Source organism: Sinohyriopsis cumingii, chromosome 1 (assembly GCF_028554795.1).
Source record: "Sinohyriopsis cumingii isolate HCF-2022 chromosome 1, ASM2855479v2, whole genome shotgun sequence".
Lineage (NCBI taxonomy): Eukaryota > Metazoa > Mollusca > Bivalvia > Unionida > Unionidae > Sinohyriopsis > Sinohyriopsis cumingii.
Genome location: NC_142961.1, coordinates 49,931,383 through 49,950,803, shown reverse-complemented (window position 1 = coordinate 49,950,803; position 19,421 = coordinate 49,931,383). Strand labels below are relative to the sequence as shown.

General features: G+C 37.5%; 1 protein-coding gene across 2 annotated transcripts; it reads right to left on the bottom strand.

Annotated features, from left to right (window-relative positions):
- Positions 1-6,896: 6,896 nt before the first annotated feature.
- LOC149806844 (protein toll-like) lies at positions 6,897-17,982 on the bottom strand. Of its 2 annotated transcripts, none has more exons than XM_089958576.1 (2): positions 17,895-17,982; positions 6,897-11,354 (listed from the first exon to the last, which is right to left on the bottom strand). In XM_089958576.1, the coding sequence occupies exon 2, from the start codon at positions 11,038-11,040 to the stop codon at positions 8,875-8,877; it is 2,166 nt and encodes a 721-aa protein (XP_089814702.1). In that variant the 5' UTR covers positions 11,041-11,354; positions 17,895-17,982; the 3' UTR covers positions 6,897-8,874. The 2 variants fall into 2 exon arrangements, with proteins under 2 accessions (XP_089814702.1, XP_089814708.1); XM_089958582.1 differs by having other exon boundaries at positions 17,900-17,979.
- Between the last annotated feature and the right edge of the window lie 1,439 nt (positions 17,983-19,421).

Here is a 19,421-nt window from a genome sequence, read left to right as displayed (position 1 = left end):
TATTCTTTCTGATTTCAGCTAGAAACTTGCTATATTAAATAAATTTAAAACGATGAAAATCTACCTTGTATATTCTATTACTATGCTTGCGAAAGCATTAATAACTTCTGAAATAAACCAGTTATGTGTGTTTCATCGTTTTTCTTCTTTTAAATCAGTCTGTAATTTGGGTAATGTATTTGGCATGTCCTCTGGATTTGCTATTGAGACAGAGTAATTCATACTGAGAATTAAACGACTTGGTGGTTTGTGAGTTATTATTGATAATTAATTGTCTATGTGACTGTACCAGTCATTAAATGGCCTGTATAATCAGTCAGTTTAGATAAATTCATCTGATATATCAAGCACGACATTGATGTAAAATCGAAAGGAATTACAGAGCGACTTTCCTTCACGGCGACATAAAATCAAGGGAAATCACTCGCGTGGAGCTTGTAACACTCTTTGGTCATGTATTCTAAACGTCTCTGTTAAAAATGTTGATGCACGATTTAAAATTAAAATTTGTATATAAACAGTTTATAACAAAATAAATGAGAGAAGTATGGTGCATAGCCATTAAATAAGGAAATTGTTTAATAATATTATAAAATTAAAGAGATTTGATGCATAAGAGTTAGTTTCCGTAGGTTATTGGAAATAGGGACATCAACCAATACTATTAATCATTGATGGTAACAATGTCCGTATGTGTTTTTGCTTTTTTTCGCTTCTTAGTACGTTTATGAGAGCTTTGGTGCCAATATATGTAATATTGGGGTGTTCATGGAGAGTCTTGGGGTGTCTTGGGGTGTTTAGAGAGACCGTTGCTAAGAACGGTTCTTTGTTGCTCTTAAGATATTAATAAGGTTACCGAAAGCGAATGAATCTTACGCATGGGATACAATATCTCGAGATACATTGTCAGGATTTCTTCAACGCTTCAAATTAATCTAACATGCGATGCCACCAGTGGCAGTAACAGAGCCTCATTCTCGACGACGCAAGCCTCCCAGGTTTCAAATTGTACGGGTTTTCCCCGAAGCGTCCGGGTTGATCTGTTGTCAATTACTTCCGCGGCGCCCGTGTAACTTCTATGCAACAATCCTCGACTCTAGCACACGTACAGTTTTCCCTCGTGGACCAGGACAAGTACGCATTGGATCTTCGCGGAGAAACCTTGTCGATCCAAGTGTTCATTAGAAATTGACTAGATATTTAATACAATGAGAGTCATACGTGAATGTGTGATAGTCGTGCGAGATGACGTGAGAAAACCCGCTTATGTGACATATTACGGACAAGGCCTTGGCGATATCGTCCTGGGATTTTTCACAAGTGTGCCGAAAATGCTCGTGGGCCTCGCCACGTGTGTGGCACCGATTTTTAAACACGCTGAGATGTGATATAAAATCTGGTATTGCGCACGGTCCAATCGATTCAAGATCAACAACGATGCTTAGTGACTCGGCAAGAAAAGCCGGCTACACTCCATCCAGGGCGGTCAACGAAGCTTTTCAAAAACGACTGGCGTGTTAGTACATGCCAATACTGATTCGATTATTGGAAATAAAGCATTGGTAATCGGATTCGGAAAACGGAGCTGTCTGAAAAGGTACTAAACGAAATCGATAATGTATAAACGATAGCTCTTTTCAAAGATGTATCTGATTCCGAGTTTGACATGGACGCAATTCTGTCCATGCGAGATCTAAGCAAGTTAAGTTTTCAGTAGTATTCATACCGCACTAAATGCCTATTGGAGAGGGACGAATATTACAAGTCCATTACACTTCTCGGTACTTTCACCAATACGATGCATCCTTGGAAATCAGTGGAAAACTTAACAGGCCGATAATTCAAATTGTGGTACGAATTACAAGATTGGATTAGTCAAAACGCATCATTATGTTTTTCAAGACTGCATATCTCATCTACGTAAAGGAAATCGAAGTTTGGACTAAGTCGACGTTGCCACGACGATTCTTGGAATCGCCAGATACAGCGATGATTACACGAGGTCTGCTGGTGCATCAATGATGTTTCACAACGATGCTAACCGACATCGTATCCAGCATGCCACTGGAAACGTCAGGAACGTGGTAGGAAATGTCGAAACGTCCTCTGTAATTGCCATCAACCCGAATTTCGACCTTGGACTTTGTACAAAGTCGGGATCAATTTCACTGAGATTTATTAATGTTCTCATGTGTGATTCTTCTTAGTCATATATCAAGTTTTTGAAGTGATGTTCGCAAGGCTATTTTTGGAGCTAAACACAGTTGTTCTAAACCGAAAAGGCCATGACAATTTTTCTAATTGGCGTGATAATGTTGCCATTGCTAGCAAAGCCGAATCATTGAAAATAAAGCTGTAATTGGCTGTGATAACCTCTTCGATGACCGCAGAAGCATGCTTGATATAATTTATGAACCCAGGAGGCGTTTCAACGTTATCATCTCTCGCGTTAATCACAGACTCGTATGGAGTAACTGATAAGCAGTTATTATGGCAAATAACTAACTAATCAATGAGGTATCAGTGCTCCAAGACACGCGTTTGTGGTGTTTCTCTCGGCACACAGGAACCCACTGATTCAAAATCAAAATATCGACATAGGTCTGCAGATTTCTCAGCATGACTTCAATCATTGGTACCTTATTTATTTTATCTCATTAGAACACCTGTGGTTGTTGAAATAGTCGGTTGTTGATATGCACTTAATGAACGTGTTACTGCTGTTTAGCAAGCAGTTACCGTTGCATTGCTGTGATTCTCCTTGTCAAGACTTTGATGTTGGAGGGCACAGGTGGCCGAACGAGGGTCGTGAACGCGCCAACAGAAAACAAGTAATTGAACAGCATAATTTAAAATAATGTCAGATCATGAAGTTAAGTTTGGTTTTAGCAACAACTAGAGTGGGAAATAAAGAGCACAATAAAAATGGATGGGTGTGTTGTCACACTAAAACTGTTTCTGGAAAATCTGACCATAAATGACTCTTTTTGGTTGATCCAAACGCATCTTGATAAAATCAAGACGGATAAACAAAATAATAAGAAGGTAACATTAAAACTGTCCAAGTCAGAGGTGACACAAATGCAAAAGAGCGATGGAATATGTCCATTCTAGCAATGTTGTTGGCGGAGGCTCCTGCGGTTGTAAAACGGGCTTCGTTAATGGCTGTCAGAACAGAATCCGATACACTTTTGCTAGCCAAGGTTCCTATATGTTAACCGAATCTACACCCTGGCGTAACGAGCAGATATTTTTGTGCTTCGGGTCTGTGAATTTCATAGGATGCGGCGGCAAACCACCGCATCCAATCAAGATTTTCCACTGCTGGTCCGTGTTTGTACAAATACCACTCACTCAAATAAATCTGTAATGTGTAATGACTTCTTTCTGGTACTGTCGATGTTAAACTAACAAAGTATTCCTTCTGAAGTCAACTGCCGCCACCAATTCAGCCGATGTACAATGCACCGCTGTAACAAGCTATTGGTCACTTGGCATCACATTCTAAGGGAGGCAACTCATGAAATCTAATAGATGTCGCTAGGAAAAGCTAAAATGTCTGTTCGATCTGTCCTGGTGTTTATAGCGTTAACATATCGGAAACTTGGCTAGCGAAGATGAATCTGATATGATTCTCAAAAAACTATTGGCGGATCAATAAAAAATGGAAAAGATCTTCGACTACCCCGGACAACTCGGGGAGGAAGAGGTATTCGGCTGCCCAGGACCCGAAAGAAATGAGGTCTCGATTGTGGTCACCGTTAATGGCAACAAAAGCTAGGTTTCTTGCGCGTCTGTTGCCAAATATCGATACGCTCGCTATGCCAAAATCGGTTAATCGCCTCCGAGGTGTATTCATGCAGAAAACACAATTGCTGGAAATATTCTTGTGTGTTGCGCCTGGACAAGGCCATCCTGTGGAACATTTGTACAACAAGATCACATTATTAATAGTAGAACTGTGATGGGCCCTCAAAGAAACCGACGTAAAAAAAAATAAATAAAGTAAAACAACCATTGCGTGATGAAATCACCATAAAAGACCGTCGTACTCGGGAAATAAAAACACGTGTGTGTGTGTGTGTGTGTGTGTGTGTGTGTGTGTGTGTGTGTGTGTGTGCGTGTGTTGTTGTGTTGTAGTTTTCACCAGCAGCAAAGTGAATTTGGGTATAGAAAGCGATGATCTAGGTCGGTAAGACCGGTCTAGAATTTATATAACCTCTGCTCCATTTATAGCACACACATACCGCAAATTTGTTGGTGTAGGGTTTAACGCCATTTTTCAGCACAAGATAGGCTATACATGGCGGCCAGTATAACTGGTGGAGGAAGAACCCTGGAAAACCCCGGGAAGAACCACCGACCCACGAGAAGCTACTGGCAGGCTTTCTCACGTACCAACGTTAGCCGAGGCTGAGACTCGAACTCACGCAGACAGAGGTGAGATGGCAGTGATCCGTAACGGCGAGCGCTTTAGACCAATCGGCCACTCGGGGGCCCACCGCAAATTTGTGACAACACGTACAGCGGTTAAATTATGATTCTGAACGAGGTCAAATATGAAAGACAGATGTACCAACATACGCATGTCGAAGCAATCAAAATTATTTGTTATTCAAGGCAAATGATGATGACATTAAATAAACATAACAGTTCCGGATTGCATAAAGGGTTCAACAACTACAAAAGGTGAAATCCTTGTATTTATGCTTATATCAATCACATTTTTGTCATAGACTTTGCAGTGATGACATTAAACAAACATAACAGTTCCGGATTGCAGAAAGTGGAATTATACGGTTCATCAACTAGAAAAGGAGACATCAGTGTATTTATGCTCATATCAATAATATTGTCATTTGCTTTGCATGTACTTTGAATGTGCTACCAAACGATTAAATTTTAACAAGGACATTAACTAACAATCTCAAAAGACGTACAGAATCTTGTACCTTTTGTGTTTGTGGTTCCCTCCTCCCCCATGATTTTTATTATTGTTTTCAAGCTTCTTAGTGGAGAGGAAGTTAAACATCAAATATAGCACATATTGGTAATGCGTGCCATCCGTTTCTCATTTCCTCTACGGACTTTACGGCTTACGTCTTAATTTTAGAGCTATATTTTAGAACAAATTGTCTCCCACAAAGACAAGAAAAACAGAGGATCTGCATTTTCAGCATCGTCCTATTCTGCATAACACCATTCCCAGTTTAAATTCATGAAACTCATCAACGTACATGCACATCAAAACTTGAATAATGTTATTCCATGCATCTGGGTTCTTTTTTAATTGCAATTATTATATTATTATGCCAAAAGACCATTATTACGGTAGCACTGAAAGGAAAACAAAGGGCTTACTTTACATAATTTGTACTTCGGCCCATTTTCTTTTTCAAGTATGGGCAATGAAACATCTTTAAATGTAACAAGAGGCCCAAGTGGATCAGAAATCGTTCACGTAGCTGACCAAGGTAAACAAAAATAAAATCGCCAATGCTGGCATGTCCGAATTGCAAAGCTTGGTTTTTATGAAAATGGATCTAATGTATCACATTGCACAACCCTGCAGTAAATAATATCTAAGAAGCTGAGCGAAACGCAAAGGTTAATGCCGATAACTGGAAAGTGAAATATATGTCAAAATGATTTAGCTTTAATTGAAAATTGTAAAGCGTTTCATAATCATCGCCAAGCTAATGAATCTTGTTACGTATATTTGATTTAATTTATATTTGATTTAATTTGATTGTTTGTAACTTTTAAAATCTTTTTATTTTTAATTTCATTATATGTCAAAATAATGTAGTTTTGTTTACTAGGAACTCGATACTTTTCCAGAAAATAGTTTGACCTCGACTGCTCATTTGTAAACACCTAAAGCTGACCTAGTTCCCGACCTTATATCAGAAATCAGTGGGAGAAGTAAACAACTTTTTATTTTTATCTTATTCTGTGAGCAAAATGATTGGCTCTTGTCAAGGTCATACTGGGACTACGTGCTTTTATACGCAAATACTTCTCGAAGGTTCTGGAAAATTGACCCTCATCCGGGAATTTGTTTTGCGTTTCTAGTTACTGTATAATCATTGTTTATAGAGATTTTTCTCAGTCTGGGCTTAAAACATTTGATGTCAATGTGTTCTTTTGTTGTGTCAGTTTGGGGGGTTATTTTAATGGTTATTCGAATTATTTGTATCCAAAAGGATTAATTCTTTTTCTTGGAAATATTTGAGTACTCATAAAGAATTCTTGGACAAAGACATTTCATTAATTCAAAAACCGGATTATTGTTTGTGAATAATACAGAACTGTAGACCTTACAAAACCACAAAGGATACAGTATACGTCATCGTCTTCCATCTTGGATTCTTCGTCGGGACTCGAGCTTGAATTCAATAGAACATTTCATTATTATAACTTCTAAAATTTAATTTGTGGATTATTTTTGGATTTGATTCTTAAAACCGTAAGTTCTTATTTTTTTCTTCATTTTTACAGTATTTTTCCAGGGAAATAAATTATTTGTTAAATTTTTCAAAGCTTATTGTTTTCACTCTTTCTTGTGTTACTGTTTATTCGAGACTAAACACGTAGCACAAGAAACTGCGATGAAACAACTATATACATTTTCACGTGACTCTACTTGTCTGAGGAAATGACTTAAACGCAAAGCATAATCATGATGTTGACGCCAGATCAGCTGATAGTTGGACAGACTTCTAAGCTGATTCTACTGGTTATCAAACATTTCTTTGATCGTGTTGATATTTTGTACTTTAAATGAATGTATGTTCATATTGGTATATGTACACACGTGTGCCAGCCAATAATGCTGCAGTGAAATTGACCTATTGTATTAAAGATATTAACTTAAGAAAAATATATGAAGCTACTGCAAATTTCATCTCAATTTATTCATAAAATAATCACCGCTTCATAATGTTTGCCAATCAGAGCCCAAATAACACTATTCATGTGCCCACAGTTCAGTGGAGATTAAACTCGGCTTGAGATTTTGATATAAAAGCACACAGCAGGTTTTATCCCAGTCTGGTAGTAAATAAAATCCTATAGCACACCCATCATGTCAGCCAATCAGCGTCCAGGTCACCTCATTTATGTGTTGATTTCGCTGATCAGCCAACTAATTCGCGGACTTGTTAACGAAAACTTACAAGCTCATCACAATCTCATCATAAATAAAGCCTGAATTGTGCTCATAAAGAGTCAGCCACTAAAAAAAATCAGAACCTCGATCACCTCATCAGTATGTGCGGATTTGGTTGGATATCCAAGTTATGATCAATATTACTAATATAACGCAACATTGCAAGTTTCATCAGAATCTGATTATTTAAGACCTTAGTGCATCGACAAGGTCAGCTAATCAATACACGGATCATCTCATTAAATGTGCGCACCTGTCAAATTTCATCCCAGCCTAGTTGATGTAAAGTTACATAGCAAATTTCATCCCAGCTCTTGATATCAAGATACAACAGCAAATTTCATCAAAATGTGATCATAGTTGAAACCTAGCGCGGAGAAGGGTCCTATAAACTGGTATATGGGGACCTGCTGCCCGTTAGAGTACACTTCTTAGAGCCTGGCGGTTTATTATTTGATGTCCTTTCAATAAATTCCACTTATATGCGTTGGTTATAATCTCTGATCCTCAATATATAACTAAGTCCATAATTAGGAATCTTGGATTTATTACTTTGCAGTAGGGATTAGAATGTAATGTAACCAGGAGTAGACATACAAACAAACCACACCATGAACTTCATGCCCCAATGTAAGTTTTCTGTATCCAGTTTTCCAACTATTACATGGATATGAATTTTAAGATTACAAGTACTGTTATACATAATTAGATGAGTTTATGGTACCCGGGAATGCACATCTCTGTTGAAAATACCGTATGAAGTTTACCCCCCCCCACCTCCGACCTACAGGTGGGAGTTTTGTGAATATGGAAGCAGGCCTAATTTGCGTTGATATTTCTTTGTATTGGCCTATGATGTGCTTTCTCGCGTGAGATGGAACTGCTGAGGTCTTATCTTACTCTTGCATATATGTAATTTGTAATCTGCCGGGTCAATTTAGTTAAACAAAACTTACCTAAAACGAATATAAAAAATTATACCCAACACTCATTACATGCCACCGCCTCAGCAAAAGAAAATCAGGCCCGGTGTTCTCTAATTTTCTATATTACACAATTAGACTAAAAAATCAAATTATGAAACAAACATGTAAGAATGTTAGTTCCAAATGAAAATTTGACATCAACTGACAAGGTGTAACAACTGAAATCCTGTAGTTTTCACTGTTGTAACTCGATGCATAAGAGATTTATTCGCAGTGAAAGTTTGGAGACAGGACAGACATGTGTATTCAAGAGCTGCATAAAATCAAGCCTAGGATATGAAGAAGAAAAAAACGTGACTGTAACTTAAAAAAAAAAAACAGACAAACGCAAATATGAAAATTTTGATAACTTTAAGACCCAGCAGGCAGAGACAATTGGTCACAAGAATATTTCTCAAGCAGAACTAAAATCCTGAGTAATATAAAACGATTAATAGAAAACATAATTCTATAAATTTTTAAAACAGCCACCAAGCAAAGGAAATACAAACTAAATAACACATTTGTCTGTACTATTTTCACTTCCTATGTCAATATTTTAATCGGATTTTTAAAACCAAATTGTTATAGATGCTCATTTATTCGATTTTTGCATCGGTAATCAGTTTAATACATCTAACCCGCCTTTTGCAATCTATACACAACAATTATCCATCACTTTAGAGAATTAAAGTTTATCAGTTTTTCATTTTATAATTAAATATTTTATTTATTTTGTTAAAGCAGTGGAGTCGTTTCATCGCATGTTTCTCTACCCGTCACGTTAGAATCAAAGCTATCACCGACTCTCTCAACTGTGGAGTCTTTATCCCGGACATCATGTCCGTGTACGGGCACAGTTTCACTTTCCGCAGACGTATGTTTCCGTGCTACTCTTGGCAATGCGGACAGGAGCTTGTACAAATAATCTGCATTCGAAGCTGCAATGTAGATATTCGTTTTCATGTACATTTGTATTTTTTCATCTCTTAAGCGAGATTGATCTAACCTGTCCTCAATCACAAGAATGATCAATTTGCGATTCTTATCGCTAATAAAACGTTCGTGCGCTTGGTAAAACTCCTGGATGCACCACTGACTCTCAAGAAAATTGTTCGTAAGAACTGCGAGAGTAGCTATGCTTGACCTAATACTTTCTTCTATACTTTCGAGGAGAACCTCTCCCGGCGTAAAATCGTGATAAGATATATACTTAATCTCTTCTTTGTCGAAAAATGGGAAAAGAGTTTGAGTTACATAATCGCTGTCTAACTTACTGAAAGCGATAAATACGTCGTTTTCCAGTTCTGAAGTGAGTTTAGAACGCAGACAATTGCAACATTTAAAATGTGCTACAAGAAATACTTGCATATGTTCTTTTTTTGCGATAAGTACAAATACGACAATCATAAACAACAATATTGATCCTAAAAGTATCAAAAGTGGTGTGGTATAATCAGTTTGGCAGATAAACAAATTGTCTTCAACTTCTATGACAGCTTTTCCATTACCAGAACCGGTGGCACACTTGATTTTCTCCAACTCTAATATCTTGATACGATTTTTCAAAAGCCAGTGTTTCATCCACAGTGTGTGACAGTCACAAATATAGGGATTGTTATGTAGGGTAATGGATTCGAGATGCGTCAAGTTGAGGTTCTGAATATCACTTGGTAGAGTTTCCAGAGAATTGTCATTTAGGTACATCTTCTCCACAGTGTCAAGATAATGTAAGAAGTTCTTGTCTACAGTTGACACAGCACTCGAGGATACATCCAATATGGAAACATTGCCTAAGTAGTTTCTGTCACTTAGCGCCCTTAAATTACGACTATGAATCACCAGATGTATCGTCTTAACGTCTGGAATTAATGACGGCAATGCATCTAAACTGTCGTCTGTACAAGTTATCGTCAGTAAATTGCAGACGACCGTAAACTGACAAGTACAAGTGGATGGACAGTCTTTCTCGACAGAGCAGTTAAACTCATTCATTGGAACGTCAATAATTCGCATCCCTCTAAGAGATTCTGGGTTGTAGCACGTGATAGCAAACACGGGATTGTCTGGATCCATTGGCCAGAATTCTTTGATGTAGAGAGCAAAGGGAAATAAGTTGCAGTCGCAAAGGAGCGGGTTGTAATTGATATTAAAGCCACAGTTTCCCAGTCTGTAGAGATCTTGGAGCGATTTAACCTGTAAAATCCGAAGCAAGTAAGCAACATCTACTGTGGTAAAATTGTTTCTTATAAGGTCAACATATATGCTGTCATTCAGATTGAATATAGAAATTGGATAGTGATAATAATTGGTAACATTACTGATGTTATTGTGTGAAACGTTTACAATTAAATTCTGGTGATTGGAGAGGACAAGAACGAAGGCAATGCCGAGATCAACTTCCTTCAGTCTGTTAAATGACCACTGTATGTTAATCAAAGTCTTCAAGTTACTATTTATAACGTCAGGCTCGATGATTTCTAGAAGATTGTATCTGATGAAAAGGTTCTTGAGCTTCACCAGAGCATTTAGTGTGCCATTACGCAAGACACTTATGTTGTTGTAATCCAACACAAAAGTTTCGAGAGTTTTTCCAATATAACCAAAGACAAAATCATCCAGCTCTTCAATGGTGTTCTTCTCTAAGTTAAGATAGGACACATTTGACAACATTGTCAAAGCCGACGGTATGTTTGTGAGTTTACTTTCAGTAAGGTACACATTGTTAGCATCCGTATTGTTCCCAATACATTGGAAGATCTCTTCTTGGCGAGGAACGGTACATTGCATATGCAGTGTTTGCTCAGTTCTTCTACAGTCGCAGTATTGTTCATATCCTACTCTGAATGTGTAACTTACCCATACCAATATAACACACAACCAGCATGCCAATTTTCTCGCCATAGATCGGGCTCCGGTTACAAGGATTTAAGATTATATCATTAGAACGCATTGAATACGAAACACATACAGTGCTTGTGAACAGCAGTTTATGTGACCAGTGTTCTTTTCAGACGATTGGTTGGTTGATGGCGTTTTTCGCTTCAGTCGCAAACTTAAAACATCAATGTGGCCGGAATAACTGTAGCCCTAATCCTTATCTCTGTTTTTTTAAAAGAATTTATCGTATAATTTTCTCCAAGCAATGATATGAGGAAGTCTTCGAAGTATTTTTTCTTTTTTTGTCATCTAGATGTAGTTCCCATATTTGAGTCATCCTGAATAAAAACATAGAAGCAAACATTTAGAAACTAAGCACACAGTCCTTGATGTTTCCTGTATATATAATTTTACAAACCAAAATAATTTCATAAATGACTTAAGTTTCAAAAAGTAAAAGAAAATATTTATTAAAAAGCTACAATTAAAAAGCTACAATGTTATTTTTATTTATATTTTTTCTGTAGACGTCATTTACAAACGAATATAATTTTTAAAATGAATGACACAAACACGCGCATTCACACTCAAATAAATACATGCAGAGAAACAACAAGAATCTGTCATTTATAAATTAGATAGCATAATTTTATTATGTTTTGAAGAATAGGTTAATTACAATATGCATTTTACTGCTAAAAAGTGAAGTGGTTGAATAACGAACATTTCTGTACATTCCTGTTTTTCCCACCGCATAGAGATAAGACTGTTGGTTAGGAGAGATTAGGGGACAATATCATTTACTTATCGTAATTCTTCAATTCATGATCAGTAAACACATTGATGGATATATGGCTGGTATCTCAATCGTTTCAAGAGACTTTAAGTTATGACCTTGGAGCGACACCTGTATGACCCATTCTCCCAGCGAGGGGGTGGAAAGTGGTGTTATCCATGGGTATTTTTGGAGATCATATCAAAATGTGTGCTGACACACTGGTTAATGATCATGCTCACCAATTTTGAGACATGTGTGACTTACAGATTATAAACTATTTAAGATTTATGTAAAATTAGACCCACCCTCTAGACTCGCCAATCAGGGTGGATCAACATTCAAAATCCGTGTACACATATACTGTCCACCGCCACCACCATCCGAAATTATATTTTGAAAGGAGAGGAATAGCGTGACATGTAGAACGCACGCACAAACGGGCAATATCACATTACCCCACCTTTTTTATGAAAACCTCATAGATCGATGCTTTCGAAACTTGCTTTAAATAATAAATGCTATAATCATCTACAGCAAATATAAACTGCAAGCTCGTAAGGATCCACGCTACTAATAATATGAAAAAATGGGAACCACGTCTAGAAATGGGTGAACATAAACAGTGACGTCACTAAGGGTTGCAGCGGGTGCTGACCGCAACGGGTGACACCAAAATTACTGTCTATATAAAAAAAAAAAAATTTGAATTTTTGTGCAGGAAGGAGGTCTGTGTGGGTGACACCATGAGTTAACTCACGTGACTGTCTCTAAAAGTTTTGAATTGTTGTGCAGGAAGGAGGTCTATGTGGTGACACTATGAGTTACCACACTGGGTGACACCAGCCCTAGTGACGCCACTGTACATAAAATAGAGCATATATGGGTTTGGCTGGCCGTGATTGGTTATTAATTAAAGTAAGATTTCAGTAAAAATAATCTTTTGAGAGCTTGTCCTAGCTGTGACTGAATTTTTTTTCCCAGAGACAATGATTTATTGATGAGATTTCAGTCCTTTAACAGACTTGAAATTGGAAATCATTTGTTGTCACTCACTTGTGAAGATGACAGAATGTCCAGTTAAGCATCGTAGTACTGAACTATTCTTACAAGGGTTTCAATGAGTATGAATCGGTGCCAAACCTTACAATGAAGAAACTAAAAGAAAATCAGCATAAGAACGTCTACTGTTTCATATATTCTAAAGAAAATGGACAGTTGAGTACGGTTAGTTACAATATGCCAACAGATGATTAACATGTTTAAACATTCCATTTATATATATCACGTAAACAATTACATTTCATGTCTAACGTCTTGTGCTATGTGCACAAACATTCAAGTAATTTAACCTAAACTGGTTCCACCCATCATTCATTCCAGGCCGTGTGACCAATCTGCGTCAAACCCAGTGTTGTTATTTAGCTTAAACTGACCAGACAGAACAACAGTGCTCCAACCAATTCGGACACATCGGGTGGTCCACGATGGGCTGCATACAGCAGCATTGATTCAAAGTTCCAGTACATCTAGATAGTAACAATTGCCTGCAATACCTTCACCTGTTCCTGGGTTTCAAGTTACTGCACTGATGCAGTGGAGCCATTGGAAGTAGTAGCTGGCATCGCTGCATATGTAACATCAGTTCTAACAAACTCCGGTGATGCAGATGCAAGCAGTTTACCCAACTGGTTACCAACAATTGCTGACCCATATAGGAGACCATATCTTATTATGTAAATGTATCTCATAACGCTACAGATTCAGTCATTGTCAAAAGTACAACAACAGCTTTGGTTTGGTCTGATGGTCAACGACAGCTTTCGTTTGGTCTGGTGGTCAACGACAACTTTAGTTTGGTCCGTTGGATACATAGATTTTCATATTCTCGTTCTCCCGTCTGTCCACTATCTAGACTTGACCTCTTTGGGTTACAAACTAGATTCAAACAGACAGGAGATCAGGTTCCCGCTCGTAAAACTTAAGACATGTAACAGCTCGCTAATATTCAGCTTCCAAAACGCCGACCCATTTTCTCCTCCCCAATTAAAAAAGTACAAATACAAACATTATGATAACCATGAAATATAAAAAAAAAAACAACAACATAAAGTCCATTCCATAATTGGCACCTTTAACTTCTCCTGTGCTGTTGTGCTACTATGTTGGGTGTTCTTCAAGTGCCTAATTGATTTGACTACTGTCTTCATGAGGGGCAGATTTCTTGAGGTTTTAACGGTAAATCATCTTTCTCCATGAACGTTTCCTGCACTCAGACACCATTAATCTAAACAGTGATGTGTCCAACGCATTAGGATGTGAAGGTGTGCATGGAATTCATTACTTGACAACACTTGAGGTCTCACTGGACAGTTTATCTGGTGAATTTTCATCCGACAATGACCAATTACAGAAAAATGAGAATAATTTTACACTGAAGATACAAATAAAAACAAACTAATGATTTTTGTATAAAGCATACATGAGAGATTTTGACTGCAGTAATCAGGTTAATTCCTGATGCAACTGGTGGTTTTTATACTGAACCAACACTGCCACCAACCCCTAAATTTTACATTCACTTTTGACAAGAAATACTATTTTGAATATTTTTCTGTGACAAGGCAGCTAAAAGAATCAGTATGTGCCTTATGCATGAATAAAGTTCACTAGTACTATAACAAATTAGCATACTTTTCATCACCCCTCAACCATCTAGATTCTTAGATACCTCTGTAGCAGACACACATAAATACGTAAGCCAAGTCGGCGGCTCATTTGCAGCCCAAGTTAGGCATTTGATCTCCAATGTTCATCTAACTGTGACAGGCAGTCACCAACAAGCCAACCTATTTCCAAGCCTAACTCAAAGTAAATCTAAACCACATTATAGATTTAGCTTATGTGTGAATTTATAAACGCTAGGCTTGTGATAATTAGGTTCATGCCTTCTACCTTAAAAATTAGGGGGATGTCAAAATACGAAACTATCCAGTGAGACCTTGAATACCAATATCAAAGGCAGCCTTCAAATAAAATTGATAACACTTGGACACCAAAATCTAAGGCAGCCTACAAGCAAAGTTGGAATTTACAGCACAGCTTCACTAAAGAATATTCTTTAGAAATCTCATTTTCAGTCTCTACTACGCATTTTACACTCTCATTTCTCATTTAGTTAGCTGGAGGGCTGCATAAATGGAATTGACCGTGATTGTGTTACACATGCATTGAATTGCCCGTGATTGTACTACACATGCACTGAATTGCCTATGATCGTCTTACACATGCATTGAATTGCCCTTGATTGTGTTACACATGCATTGAATAGCCTGTGGTTGTGTTACACATGCATTAAATTGCCTGTGATTGCGTTACACATGCATTGAATTGTTCGTGATTGTGTTACACATGTACTGAACTGCCTGCGATTGTGTTACACGTGCACTGAATTGCCTGTGATTGTGTTACACGTGCACTGAATTGCCTGTGATTGTGTTACACGTGCACTGAATTGCCTGCGATTGTGTTACAGATGCATTGAATTGCCTGTGCTTGTGTTACTCACGTATTGAATGGCCCATGATTGTACTGGACATGCATTGAATTGCCCGTGATTGTGTTACACATGCACTGAATTGTATGTGATTGTGTTACACATGCATTGAATTGCCCTTGATTGTGTTACACATGCATTGAATTGCCCTTGATTGTGTTACACATGTACTGAATTGCCTGCGATTGTGTTACACATACATTAAATGGTATGTGATTGTGTTACACATGCATTGAATTGCCTGTGACTGTGTTACACATGCATTGAATTGCCTGTGACTGAGGTTACACATGCACTGAATTGCCGATGATTGAGCTACACAAGCATATACATTAAACTGCAGAATCTGTTATAGCCCTGTGTGTGATTTTCGAAGGGAATATCACAGATTTGATTAAAACGTACTTGTTAAAAATAATCGACCAGTTGATATAAAAGACATATACGAGTAGATATCATATAAAAGGTGAAGTCAACTTTCCTTGAACTGTTATGTATTGGGCAAAAGAATATGCACTGGGAAGACTATTTGCTTTGATTACCATCAAGCTTGGACACTGATTTTCGTTAACTCTCTCTCTCTCTCTCTCTCTCTCGCTGAACTTTGTTAACTCCCTTACATTCAAAATCAGTTTTAGGATGGGGGCAGCGAGAACAACTGCGCATCAAAGGCCATCCGTCAGTCAGACCCATCACTGGGGTGTGATGGAAATCTCGTGTTTTCCTCCCTCAATATGACCTTTTCACACTCCATCAAAAATAGCATTGCGCTCGCCAAATAATTTGAATTATAATTACAGCGTGACCAACAGATGGAAAGGAATAAATAAATTCTCAGATACTTGCGTTATACGATTCTTGAAAAATACTGAGACGTTGACAGTTGTGAATGAAAATGAGCAACGTACATTCTGGGTGAGAATGCGTCCAATATAAAGATCATATCAGTCACCATAATATATCAGCACGAGTAGTTTCAATTTTACGTGCAGCCTGAGAGTAACAAACCTGGAAGCATTCTGGTTAGCCAAGATTCCGATATGATAACCCTATCTACACCTTGGCGAAACAAGCAGACATTTCTGTGTTTCGGGTTTCTGAATTTCATAGAATGCGGCGACAATCAAAATTAAGTTGTTCAAATTTGAACACTACTGCTATATGATCGAGACAAAGGCAGCACAAAACTTTAATGGACTGATAAACAAGAAATTCTCCACTGCTGGTCCGTGTTTGTACAAATACCTTTCACTCAAACACACCTGTAATGGCTTCCCTCTGGTACGTAGTCATAGTTTTGATGTTAAGCTTACAAGGTATCATTTTTAAGTCAATTGCATCCACCATTTCGGGCCAGTGTAAAATGCAGCAATGTTACACGCTATTGGTAAGATGGCATTACATACTAAGGGAGGCAACTAATTAAATCCAACAGATGTCGCTAGAATAATGCACTAAAATATCTGTTCGATCCGCCAAGGTGTATATAGGGTTATCATATCGGAACCTTGGTTGGCGAAGATGACCTGGAAGGTGTCTGAAATAAACGGCACTATTTCTTCATGTATGTGTGGAATATATAAAGCTCCTCTTGATGGTCAACTTATTTTCTAGAATGTTCCAATTTTCCACAGATTTGCTATACATTAAGATTAGCTATACATTTACTTCGATATTGTACATGTTGTAGAAGATTTTTATGGTCAAGATTAGATGCTGTTGGCGCTGAATTTGGTAATGAATGTTTGTGATGGTTGCTATTATTGGTGGTGGTGGTAATACTGTTGTAGTCCGATAAATCAACCCCACAAATCTGTGTTGATACTGATGGACGATGTTGTGCCGAAAACCAATATCATCACGGGTGAAGGGCTGATTTATCGGCCTAATACTGCTGCTGCTGCAGCTGATGATGATAATGAACGGGTAATTTAAAAAGAAAAAGAAAATAAATCTTCAGAATCAGGCACAAACACCACTATCTCAGCTGCAACAACAACAGTAACAACCATACTACCACTACTACTACTACTACTAATAATAATAATAATAAAACAACTGCAATGGCTGGCCATCACAAATGCGTACGATTTTAGTACGTATTTATTCCCCAACCCCAATCTCGCCATACATAGCCAACTCCCCAGACGGTGACACATAACAACAAAGTTTCGTGGATTTTCACCTGGACGAGATGTGGTAACGGGCACACGATCGAATGGACTGACGCACAGACAGACAGAAGGGATGTTTGAGAATATCCGCGACGCCTTTTTTCTCTCAAAACATTGTCTTTAATAAGCGCCATCATTATCACCTGTCCTTTCCTTTATATTGTTTACAGGTATGCAACTAAACAAGAGATTAAAAACACCGTATTTCATCATTGGCAATTTCCACACTTAGATTACCAGTCTTACGCACTGTCAACTGAGCAATCGCGGCTCCCAACACATTATTGAGAGAGAGAGAGAGAGAGAGAGAGAGAGAGAGAGAGAGAGAAACAAAATTAAATTATGTTCGTGAGGAAGAGACATGCAGGCTTACCTTACCAGTGAGATCACGTTGTCTGCACCATACGATAAGCAAAACGTTTGCAACAGATCGTGCATTCAGAGAATACCAGATTGTATAGAACAGACGGGAATTGAAAGGGGATTTCCCACTTGATACTATAACCGCATAGCAGACAATACAAGGGCAGAGTATAATAGACCAATTAATAGGCAAAACACTCCAAAGGAACGTGTACGCCTCTAAATGAGGTACCGACTAAAGACACATTGTAATCCTATTATTCAAATATTCATAAACTGCAATAAATCATAGCGGCCAGTTGTATGCGTGCGTGCGTGCGCGCACGCGTGTGTGATAGAGAGAATTTATGAAGAGTTTAGATTACCCGATATTAGTACGAGCATGATCGGTGAACAACGTCTCATAAAGCGGATCTCTAAGGGCAGCCGTCGCCGCCAAAATTATATTAATCAAATGATGTAGTATGAAATCAAATGATTTAACCTAGCAAATGAAATGATAAATCCATATTCCAAATGATATGGTGTCACATGAAATGATTTAAAGAACAAAATCGAATGATGAATTTAGATTCCAAATGACTTGGTATTAAATGAAATGATGTTGTGTGAAATGAAATGATTTAACCCAACAAACGGAATGATGAATTCAGATTCCAAATGATGTTGTGTGATATGAAATGATGTAGCATGAAATGAAATAATTGAACCCCAAAAATGAAACAATGAATTCAGATTCCAAATGATGTGGCGTTAAATGAAATGATCTGGTATTAAATAAAATGATTTAAAGAACAAAACGGAATGATGATATCTGCTTCCAAATGACGTGCTATTAAATGAAATGATGTAGTCTAAAATGAAATGATTTAACTCGACAAATGAAATGATGAATTTAAATTCCAAATGATCTGGCATTCAATAAAATGATTTAAACAACAAAAGGGATTGATGGATTCTGAATCCAAATGACGTATTATTAAATGAAATTACGTAGTCTGAAAAGAAATGATTTAACCCAATAAATGAAATGATGAATTCAGATTCCAAATGATGTAGTATTAAATAAAACGATTTAAAGAACAAAACGGATTGATGAAATCTGCTTGCAAATAACGTAGTATTAAATGAAATTATGTTGTCTAAAATGAAATGATTTAACCCCAAAAATAAAATGATGTATTCAGATTCCAAATGATCTGGCATTAGTTGAAATGGTCTGAAGAACAGAATGGAATGATCAACTGATATTTCAAATGTCGTGGTATTAAATGAAATGCATGGAAAGTAAACGGTCTGACTCGAAACAGCATTACAATTTAACGTCAAAATGTAAATCATCTAGCGTAAATCCAAACAAACACGTGGGGGGGGGGCGCTCTGTTAGCCAGACTTATAATCGACAGGCGTATTTACAGCATTCGGCTGAGACTTTTGCAGACGACATTTAACAGCTAAGGCTAGTGTTTCTTCTCATTTGATATAAACAAGAACTATGTTTTCCAATCAGCATAAAGTGACTATCCACATTAGAGGA